This window comes from Diabrotica virgifera, chromosome 1, assembly GCF_917563875.1.
Source record: "Diabrotica virgifera virgifera chromosome 1, PGI_DIABVI_V3a".
NCBI lineage: Eukaryota > Metazoa > Arthropoda > Insecta > Coleoptera > Chrysomelidae > Diabrotica > Diabrotica virgifera.
The window spans coordinates 26,928,874-26,939,967 of NC_065443.1; the positions used below are offsets into that span (position 1 = coordinate 26,928,874).

At 31.8% G+C, this 11,094-nt stretch overlaps 1 protein-coding gene across 4 annotated transcripts in view; it reads left to right on the forward strand.

The window, feature by feature from the left end:
• Positions 1–10,691, forward strand: part of LOC114328872 (EH domain-binding protein 1) — a 149,309-nt gene extending 138,618 nt beyond the window's left edge. For all 4 annotated transcript variants that reach the window (XM_050655523.1, XM_050655522.1, XM_050655529.1 and 1 more), the window contains 5 exons: positions 2,263–2,452; positions 2,587–2,723; positions 3,955–4,178; positions 6,386–6,574; positions 10,351–10,691. In XM_050655523.1, the coding sequence (XP_050511480.1) occupies positions 2,263–2,452; positions 2,587–2,723; positions 3,955–4,178; positions 6,386–6,574; positions 10,351–10,432 (822 nt within the window). In that variant the 3' untranslated portion in view covers positions 10,433–10,691. The remainder of the gene's footprint in view (positions 1–2,262; positions 2,453–2,586; positions 2,724–3,954; positions 4,179–6,385; positions 6,575–10,350) is intronic.
• The last annotated feature ends 403 nt before the right edge of the window (positions 10,692–11,094 follow it).

Sequence of the window (11,094 nt, forward strand, 5' to 3'; positions counted from 1 at the left end):
ACTTTCATAATAATAATTTTAACTGAGTTATTAAGTCTTAAAAATGACCATTTTCGCGTTTTTCAAATTTTAAATTGCTTATAACTCAAAAACTATCAACTTCAGAGAAAAATTATGGCAGACCTTTTTTGTCCAGAATGATCCAAAAAATCTAAAAAAAAATTTGTCCGAGCCAAAAATATTGATTTTTACAATTTGATTAAAAAAATTGTTAAAAAAAATTTGGAGCACTTTTCATGTGGGCGACTTCTTGAACCTTATTCTGGGATGTCTCACGAATGTGATTATGCAAAAAAATCTCATGAGAATATTTTTCCCAACGAACCCGCCGTTTTCACCTTGTCTATAAATCAGTTTTATCAGATAAATATACAGGTCTGCTTTTTTCTGGCTCATTTGAATTTAATGAATTAATTTGTGTATATGTTTTTAAAGTGTCTTAATATTTGCAAATTTGGTTCCGTGACATCTCGTAACGCGACAGTTCGTAACCCCACAAATGGCAACGGAAATCCGTAACGCCGTCAATTCGTAACGGCGACATGACAGTTCGTAACTATACCTTTGACAGTACATATCAATGATATTACATATATCGACGAACGTTTCACTTAATGTTTTGATTTAACTTGTTTGCAAATAAATCATGACTTTTGTGAAAAGATATAATGGAAAAACTATATCACTCTTTAGAGGAGTATAATATGTATATGCGTATTTCCATTCATAAATAACTATTATTTCTGAATAAATTTTTTCAAAATTTAAAATAATCTTAGTGAAGATAAATATATAAATGACTTCCCATTTTACAACACAATTTAATTTTCTCTGTTTCTACCATGATTATATCAGTCTGCTGTTAAATGGATTTCTTCATTATGATATACAGAGTTAGTCTCTAGTTTGGAATAAATTCAGTAGTTCAAATACTAGTTGTTTTTTGAAAAATGCTCAGACCTGTCGATTAGTATTTCAAATCGAAATTTTTTACATACAATAATGTATACAGGGTGCCCCAATTTAGAGATATGACGTCATCGTTGATTTTCTTAAATGGCAACACTGTCATTTTGGTAGCTATTTTGATAGAGTATGTAAAGTTATACATAACTGCAAAATATCAAATTTTTCATTCCTACCATTTACAAGATAACAAAAAATTACAAAGTTATGAAAAACAAGAGTCTTTGGAATAAATTCAATAGTTCAAATACTAATTGTTTTTTGAATGCTCAGACCTGTCGATTAGTATTTCAAATCGAAATTTTTTACATACAATAGTAATGTGTACAGGATGTCCCAATTTAGAGATATGACGTCATCGTTGATTTTCTTAAATGGCAACACTGTCATTTTAATAGCCATTTTGATAGGGTGTGTAAAGTTATACATAACTGCAAAATATCAAATTTGTATTCCCTACCATTTGCAAAATAATAAAAAATAACAAATAAAAAATTGTTATGAAAAACAAGTACATAATCAAATAATTGAATTTAATTATTTCAATTAAGAAAATGCTCGTAATGTTCAAAAATTCCAAATTGGGACACCCTGTATACATTATTATTATATGTAAAAAATTTCGATTTGAAATACTAATCGACTTGTCAGCAGAGCATTTTTTCAAAAAACCAGTTAGTATTTGAACTATTGAATTTATTCCAAATTACAGGCTCTTGTTTTTCATAACTTGGTTATTTTTTATTATCTTGTAAATGGTAGGGAATACAAATTTGATATTTTTGCAGTTATGTATAACTTTACACACCCTATCAAAATAGCTATTAAAATGACAGTGTTGCCATTTAAGAAAATCAACGATGACGCCATATCTCTAAATTGGGACACCCTGTATACATTATTATTGTATGTAAAAAATTTAGATTTGAAATACTAATCGCCAGGTCTGAGCCTTTTTTAAAAAAACAATTAGTATTTGAACTATTGAATTTGTTCCAAATTACAGACTCACTCTGTATACTAAGTTAGGTTAGGTTCAATATGAATGGGCGCTTAACTGCCATTCCATTCGACTTAAGAAGAGGTCTATTGTGACTCATTCAGTAGATTAAGGTTGTCATTTCGGTCCAAGTTTTAGAACAAATTCTATTATAATATATAATAGAAAAACACGTTTAAGAGGAAAAATATGTTTAACATTAATGTTGTTTTCGACTGCCCTAGTGGGTTAGTTCCCCTTGCATAATTCAATAAAGTATTGTATCAAGACTATATTAATATTTTAAATGTTTTTAGTCCGAGGAAGACAGGCAAGCACTTCTTCGCGAAAGGGCGAAGAAGCTCATTGCCGATGCCAGGAGGGGCTCCGGTTCAACCACAGAGATCATTAGAATAAGTCCGGATACTGTAAGAGCTTACATGGAAGGTGAAGAAAAAGTGAAAAAGTTAGATAACGATAAGTTATTTGAACGCCAAAATAGTACAGGTATTTAATTGTTTAAAAGTTGGTTTCCTTTAAATTACCATTATTTATTGTATGATATTGTTTTATCTACAGTAGTATTATAATACTGTTTCAAATAAAACATAATACCCTAAATAATACTTTTACACTTTTAGGGTCAGAAAGGAATGGAAATGTATACTCAAATAATGTAAATAATATAGAAGATCCTTCTGTCAAATCTAGTCCAATAGAAAATGGTAGAGAGAGAATCACTCCGGATAGGTTACCAGATGAACTGGGATTAAAGGAGGTATAGTATTTCTAACGATGCTTTTATGCCTGGTCTAGTTTGGCCCAGCTCAGCTTATATAGTGCTTGTCACTCTGAGTTGTCAGTACAATTTGTATACGGCAATGCTTTTCAAATGAGAAGTAAAGGAACCATGTTGCCACACAATAGGTACGGGCACCAGAGATGGCTTTTTTTATAAAAAATAACAGCCGAGGCTGCGAACTGGCATCGTTGCGTCCCGTAAGAACCTGTACTGACTTCTCGGAGTGACAAACACTATAAATAGGGCCGCTCTAAGTCTCACTTACTTTGCACCATAATTTTCGATTCGTATTGATCCAATCCCCGTGGCAATCCATTGTGACAAGTTGAAAATTGATCTAACACTCAATGGTGTAACGCGTATGTTTCGTAAACTGAGCTTAAGGCACTTCTTAAGCTTCAAATCTTTTGGTGCAACCAGGCATTAGAATATTTTATATTAAATTTGATTTCTAGTTCAGTTTTGTACTACACATGTCTCACAATGTTCACATATTCACCGGAATATGTGAAGATATTCATCTTAACTCCTATTCCTTCACTTCCTATTAACATATTCACTCCTTTTTTATTGAACGAACTCCCTCCACAAAATCTCTAGAGGAACGCTATCATATGCTTTCTCAAGAAGGTATTTCGGTTTCTTCACGTATTCATATATATATACTCTCTTCCTTATTTTCATGGCATGACTAAGTAGTATTATGGCCCTTTAGTTTGTGCATTGTCATGTTTTCCTTGTTGGTATAAAGAGGTACTTATGTACTGCTTCTCCATTCGTCTGGCATTTGTTAAACTTCCTTAATTATATCCAAACAACCTGTTAGCCAACTTGTTCTGTCTCTCTTATAGCTGTCTACACTTCACCGGGAATATCGTCTGGTCCAATTGCTTTACTTTTCTTTATTTTTTAAATTACAAGCAGCTTCCTCATTTGTTATTTTGATGACAACTACTGTTACTGTCTTCGCTAGCTTAATTGGTTTTATAACTGACAGTCATAAATATGATTGACATACTGCGAGTGTCAACACACAAATGCCATCTACTATCAGACTACCTATTTTTAAATCAATACTCTCCCATTTCACCTTTTAAACGCTATAAAAACTTCTTTAAACTATATATAGCCAGATATTGTTTAGAGATGGTATTTCGTCCCATTCCAGATTATAATATCTTTGAAAACTATTTTTTTTAATTCACAGATGGGTATAGATGTTCATTCGTGGATTGACAAAGAAATGGAGGACTTAGAACGAGAACAGCGATCCATAGACGAACAAGCTGCCAATTTGGAGAAACAACTACGATCGGTTATGGAATCGAGAGATAGTAATGGTGAAGAAGAGGAGGCGCTAATGGCCAAATGGTTCATGTTTGTTAACAAGAAAAATGCTTTGCTCAGGCGGCAGATGCAACTTAATATTTTGTAAGTATTTTTTTTTAACTAAGGACATTATAACAGTCTATAATAAAGGCTACAGCGCACAGCGGGATAAGATGGTGAAAAATGCCCCGAACCGATCAGCTCCGCGATTTGTACCGCGATCAAAATATGTATACAGGGTGTCCCAGATTAATTTATCCAGGCTATATCTCTTAAACGAGTAGAGATTTTCGAATGGGACAAAAACTGGTATATTCCATTTGTAATACACTTTATGGCGTATCAAAAATCATCCCCTAAATGTTCATCCCTTAGTTACAACCCCTAACTTTAATTTTTTTAATATCACCCTGTATATTTTTTTTATAGTTTTGGATGTGCTCTTCTATTCAACAGATTTTTTAAAAATAAAATCGGTTTGTAAATAATCAAGAAAATATCAGTTTATTTTTTATTTTTGTTAATTATGTGTTCCAGACTAATTTATCCAGGCAATATTTCTTAACAGAATCGATTTTTTAATGGGACAAAAACTGATCTATTCCATTTGTAATACACTTTAATGTGGCGAAGAAAAAATCATACCCTATGTATTCATCCCTTAGTTACAACCCCTAACTTTAATTTGTTTAATAGCACCCTGTACATTTTATTTATAGTTTTGGCTGTGCTCTTCTATCGTTTATTCAATATATTTTTTTAATAAAATGGGTTCGTAAGGAATCAAGAAAATATCAGTTTATTTTTTATTTTTGTAAAATTAATCAAGACAGCCTTAAAAAATAGAATAAAAAAGAAATATGCTTTATTGTCACGGAAAATTTTACAATTTTATGGTCAAAGCTTACATTATGTAGAGTCAGAAAATAACAATAACAAATCATCCCCTAAATGTACATAGATCCCTTAGTACAACCCCTAAATTAAAATTTTTTAATAGCAGCCTTTACATTTTTTTTAACTTTGGATGTCTTCCATCGTCTATTTAAAATTTTTTTTAATAAAATGGGTTCGTAAGTAATCAAGAAAATATAAGTTTATTCTTTATTTTTGTTAAATTAATAAAAAAAGTTGTTATTTTCTGACTCTACATGTAAGCCTTGCCCATAAAATTGCAAAATTTTTAGTGACAATAAAGCATCTTTCTTTTCTAGTCTATTTTTTAAGCCTTTATCTTGATTAATTTAACAAAAATAAAAAATAAAGTGATATTTTCTTGATTATTTACAAACCCATTTTATTTTAAAAAAATCTGTTGAACAGACGATAAAACACGCATCCAAAACTATGAAAAATGTACAGGGTGCTATATAAAAAATTAAAGTTAGGGGTTGTAACTAAAGGATGAATATTAGGGGATGATTTTTTCTACGCCGTATTAAAGTGTATTACAAATAAAATAGACCAGTTTTGTCCCATTCGAAAATCTCTATTCGTTTAAGAGATATAGCCTGGATAACTTAGTCTGGGACACCTTGTATACAGATTTGAAACTTTGCACGGTCACACTGTGACTGTGCAATAGTCAACTGAAATTTAAATTTTAAACGCGGCCTACTGTGAATCCACAAACAGGGTGAATTTTCGATATTTTGCTTCGCTTTAGAGATATCGGAAAAAGTTATTTGGAAAAGTTGTTCCAAATATTATTATAACCCCACATATCAAATTTCATGACAAAATTCGCACTTTTAGTTTTATCTAATTTTTGTAGTCAGGATTGGCTATCTCGAGATGCATCTCGGGAGAGCCAAAAAACGGTTTTTTCGATTTTTTCTTTCTTTCCACTAAGAAATTAAAAATTCTGCCTCTGCCATTAAAAAAAAACGGTATAAAATACACAAAAAAATACTATGTAAAAGTTGGTCAAAACATCGTAACCTAGAAAATTATTGAAAATTTCACAAAATTTTCCTGGGCTCAATTTTCAATACTGTATCCTCTTCTGTATCCAAAGGTACACATTCTTGAATTTTTTCAGATTTTTGAAGCAAAATTGCGCTCAAAAAAAATAAAATAAAAAAAAAATCTTTTCTCGATTCAAGAGGTTCTATGGCATCTTGGAAGCCAAAAATTTGTATGAAGGCATGATTTCATATCCTTTATCGAAAGCACACATCGCGGGGCTGATCGGTGCGGGGGCATTTTTCACCATCTTATCCTGCTATAATAGCCGTTGACATTTTTCCATCTGTCCATCAATCATTTATGTAAACAAAATTAATCATCTCTATTAATTATTTGTTTAGAGAGAAAGAAGCTGACCTTGAAACAAGGTATAAAATGCTTAATGAAGAATTACAGAAAATAGCGTCAATTGAAGACTGGAGGAAAACGGAAGAGCAACGGAACAGAGAACAAGTGTTGCTAGATGAATTAGTTCAAATTGTTAATAAGAGGGACGAATTAGTTCATCATTTGGATAGCCAAGAAAAAGCGTAAGTTGAATTTAACTGTTACATTGTTTCAAGTATGTAACTATTTTGTGGTGATTTCTAATGATTAATTTTCGTGTACAGTCATAACATAACAACATCTGGTCCCGGTACACACATACATTAATCATCGATCCTCTTCTATCGTTAGGTGTCGATGGAGGGGCTTCTAGCCTTTGATGAGTCTTCTCCATTCTTTCCTGTTCTTCGCCATTTATGTTGCTCCATGCCAAGATTTGCCTTATTTTGTAATATTTCTACTATGTATCTGTTCAGCTTTTTAATTGATCTGCCTTTTCTATTTTTTCCTATTGGTTTAGCTTCTTCTCTGTTCACTTGCCTGTTATTGTCCATTCGTTTTATATGACCGAACTATACAAATTTTTTCTCCTTTATTGTGTCAATGGTTTGATTTTAAGTATGCTTTTTATTTCTTCACTTTTGAGTCTGTCTGTCCTTGCCCCTATCGTTCTTCTGAGGTATTTCATCTCTGCTGTTGATATCCTACTCTGGTGTCTTTTTTTTAAGATCCAGTTTTCTGCTCCGTATGTCACTTTTGGGATATATATTGGATCATATATTGTCATCTTCGTTTCCCTGGATATTTCTTTGTTGAAGAATCATGTATTTAGAGCTCGCGATAGTTTTCATGTACTCTCTAGCTTGTTATTGAGATCGTCCTCGATGCTTCCTCTCCTTTTTATTACTGTTGTCAGGTATTTGTACGTGTTTGTTTGATTTATTTTTTATTCATCTATCTCTACTTCGATTAGGTCATCCGTGTCTTTTTTCTTTGTTATTTTCATATGTGTGTCTTCTCTTTATTTACATTTACTTTTTGTTTTTTTTTTGCTTTTAAGTTCAATTTTTCTAACTTGTGCTTCAGTTTTCCTGCTGTTTCGGCGAGTAATACTATATCATCTGCACATATGCATTTACCATTTGCATTCTATTTCATCCTATACAGTATTTTTAAAGGTGTTTTTTTTTTACATTCTTTCACTATCTTACCTATTAAATTTATAAATAGTATTGGACTTAATTAAACTTAAACTGGTCCGGGTAAATACTTTAAAATCTATCCATATATTCTAAATTTAAAATACATATCCTTAGAACGCAAGGGTTAAAAGTGCCAAGTTTTGAGAAAACTTTGTTCAAAGTTCTAGACGAATTTAAAAAATCTAGGTAGGTACTACTTAGCATGTTTTCAATGACATGTCATTTTTGATCATTTTATTGTTAGTTGATGTAGAAAGTTTGAAGCCATTATAGACCTGGATCCCGCGTAAGAAAAAAAAGTTGATTAATAGCAAGCTGAAAATTTGTTAATAGCTTAAGGGTGTCTAGTCGGACAAACATTGATGCACGGGAACACTGAAACAGGGGAAGTTTTAACGGTGGAGCATGATAAACGTGTCGTCCTGACAAGTTTATGATGGTGAAAAATAGCAAGTTGTTTTTAAATTTATTCAATAGCCAACGTTATATAATATATGAAAAAATGTTTGTCCGACAAAGAGGTTGGGCATTTTAACGAGTCCGACACGTAGAACATGTCACATCACAGGAACTATGTTGGTGATGAATAGCAGTCTGTTTTTTGCATGAGAGTTTAATGAAAGGTTAAAAAAGCAATTGGAAGTTCTGTCGGACAAAATGAATGGGAAATTTTCCTAGTCGGACATTCTAAACATGTAAGATATAGACAAAAATGTTGGTGATAAATAGCAAGCTAATTTTGATTTGTGTATGTACAAATTATATTTTGTAACGCAAAAAGTTATATGTCGGACAAAAAGTTTGGGCAAATCGAAGGAAATAAATAAAAAACATTTTTTCAGAATGACTTAGTCACATCTTGATAAAGCTATTTTAGTTGTATATTATTATTTATATTCACATATTTGCATGTGCATATATATGTACATGCACACTCCAAAAACAGTGAGGTAAGTATCAATGCATGTATATATTGCAAAACAATTATTTTTTTGGGTGGAGTTTGTTCTAGATATTCTCAAAATGACAATAAAAAATGTCAAAGAACATGTGAAAGCAATCTCTTAGGGTTTTCTAATTAGGCGCATCAGAAAGTACGGAAAATTTCCTACAAAAAACGTTGTATACATTTTTTTCCATACTCAAATCTTAAATCTGTAAACGACATTGAAAAATGTGAAGAGTCTAAAACTTCGGTGCTTATAAAAATAGACGTAAATATGACACATTATGCTTAGAAGTATGTATTAGAAGGCTGCATTTGTCAGTGTGACACTTTGTGCTATACAAAGTAGTATTTGAAAGTACATGGTCTCTGAGTTTCTGTTTGCCAGGTGTGATGGAAATTAAAATTTATATTAACTATGGAGTGTTTTTGTGTCTATTTTTGAGTGTCAACAGTTTAAATTTTAAGTCGCCAAATCAAAAGTGAAACCATTCAACGGAACATTTTTGAGTAATTTTCGAACATTTTACAAAGTTAGTAAAATATTTGGTCATCAATTCAATGAGGTTTAGTTGCCAGATAATTGTGAAAGTTCTATTGAATATCATTCTTCGTGCTATAATGCTTTGCTTGATTGAAAAAGGGTACCTAAATAAATTATTACTAAAATTGTATAACGTAATTTTTCTCAACTTTTTAAAAATGAAATAATAATGTAATTAATATGTCACATGGCAAGAAATAATTTGCTGCCAAATAAATCGATTAGTTTAAATTTGAAGTTACGATTGCAATTTATTATGAATTATTGTCAAAAGTGACAGTTTTTCTTAAATGGAAATGTATTCATAGACATAAGGGTAGACAGGGAATACAGTGCAAAAAGTCGATAGGTGGTCTATCTATCTCTTTTAACCAAGCGATCCCGCGCATGTGGCAGACAAAGATAGCTAGACCACTCAATCCATAATATAATTTGCCTAATCTACTATAAATGTATTACAGTGAGGTATCTAAATGATGTTGACATAAATCGAAAGATATCGATTGTAATTGATTGCAGGTACTTTTGACATAGAATAATCACCCCTTATTGAAATTTCAAAAATTATTTTTTTAAATTGTCCGACTACAAAATCTACCCCTTATTTTTTTCCGACAACAATCATTCTTGGTAAGGAATAATTTACTTAATTAAATTTCGTCTTTGTCGGAAAGCTATTTATCACCAGCATTTTTGTCTATATCTTACCGGTTTAGAATGTCCGACTACGAAAACTTCCCATTAATTTTGTCGGACAGAACTTCCAATTGCTTTTTTAACCTTTCATTAAACTCTCATGCAAAAATCAGACTGCTATTTATCACCAACATAATTCCTGTGATGTGACATGTTCTACGTGTCGGACTCGTTAAAATGCCCAACATTTTTGTCGGACAAACATTTTCGCATATATTACATAACGTTGGCTATCGAATAAACTTAAAAACAACTTGCTATTTTTCACAATCATAAACTTGTCAGGACGACACGTTTATCATGCTCCACAGTTAAAACTTCCCCTGTTCCAGTGTTCACGTGCATCAAAGTTTGTCCGACTAGACACCGTTAAGCTATTAACAAATTTTCAGCTTGCTATTAATCAACTTTTTTTTCTTACGTGGGATCCAGGTCTATTATGTTTTCTATGTGTTTGGGAGTCCATGTTTGTATTCAAAACCCAATTTTCTAAAATTGTCACTTATACCCCTTGTGTTCTAAGGGCCTCATATATTCCTAAAATCTACATTGTATGATAACATTTAATCAAGTTGTTATTGATTATTTTAGGATTGAAGACGACGAAATAATAGAAAAAGATTTATCCCACATCGAGTTACCGGCAAAAGTTGGCAACTGCGTGATATCCTAATTTATTTTCATTTGGTTCATTAGTCAAAGAAAAGTGTTTGGTATGATTTGAATTTTTGTCAACTCGAAATGCAAACGTTGGTGCTTCTTGTGATATACTTAGTTAACCTTCCTGTTTAGTAAATACATTTATAATCGTCTCCTTTAATGTTATACTAATTGGATCACAGTTGTAATGTAAAATAAAGAGAGCTTAGAACGGTATTTATAGAAATTAAAAATAATGTTGTCTAAAATAAATTAACGTCGTTACTTTACAATACGAACATTTTACTATTGGCTATTACTGCGGAGTTTGTAGGTAAGGCTCAGCGGAAAAAGTTTAATGTTATAACGATCAGATGGACAAGAGGTCATGAAGGCTGAACCAGAAGGATCAGGACGATATTATCCTTAGATGGAATAAAGGAATGACCGAAGATAGAAAGGTCCAATCGCCTACATTGACGAAACAATGGCCACGTTGCTCAGTCGGAAGAGATGTGGGCATGGTTCTTTGGGTTGGGCTTCTGTTACAATGATAGATGTTAAATGAATAAATAATGGTATGCGAATAGAGCTAATGAAACGACGATAAACAAAAGATAAATAGATAATATTAACTGATGATTTGACTCATGGACTCTAAGAAAACGTAAATACTGAATACACAAACGAAAATAT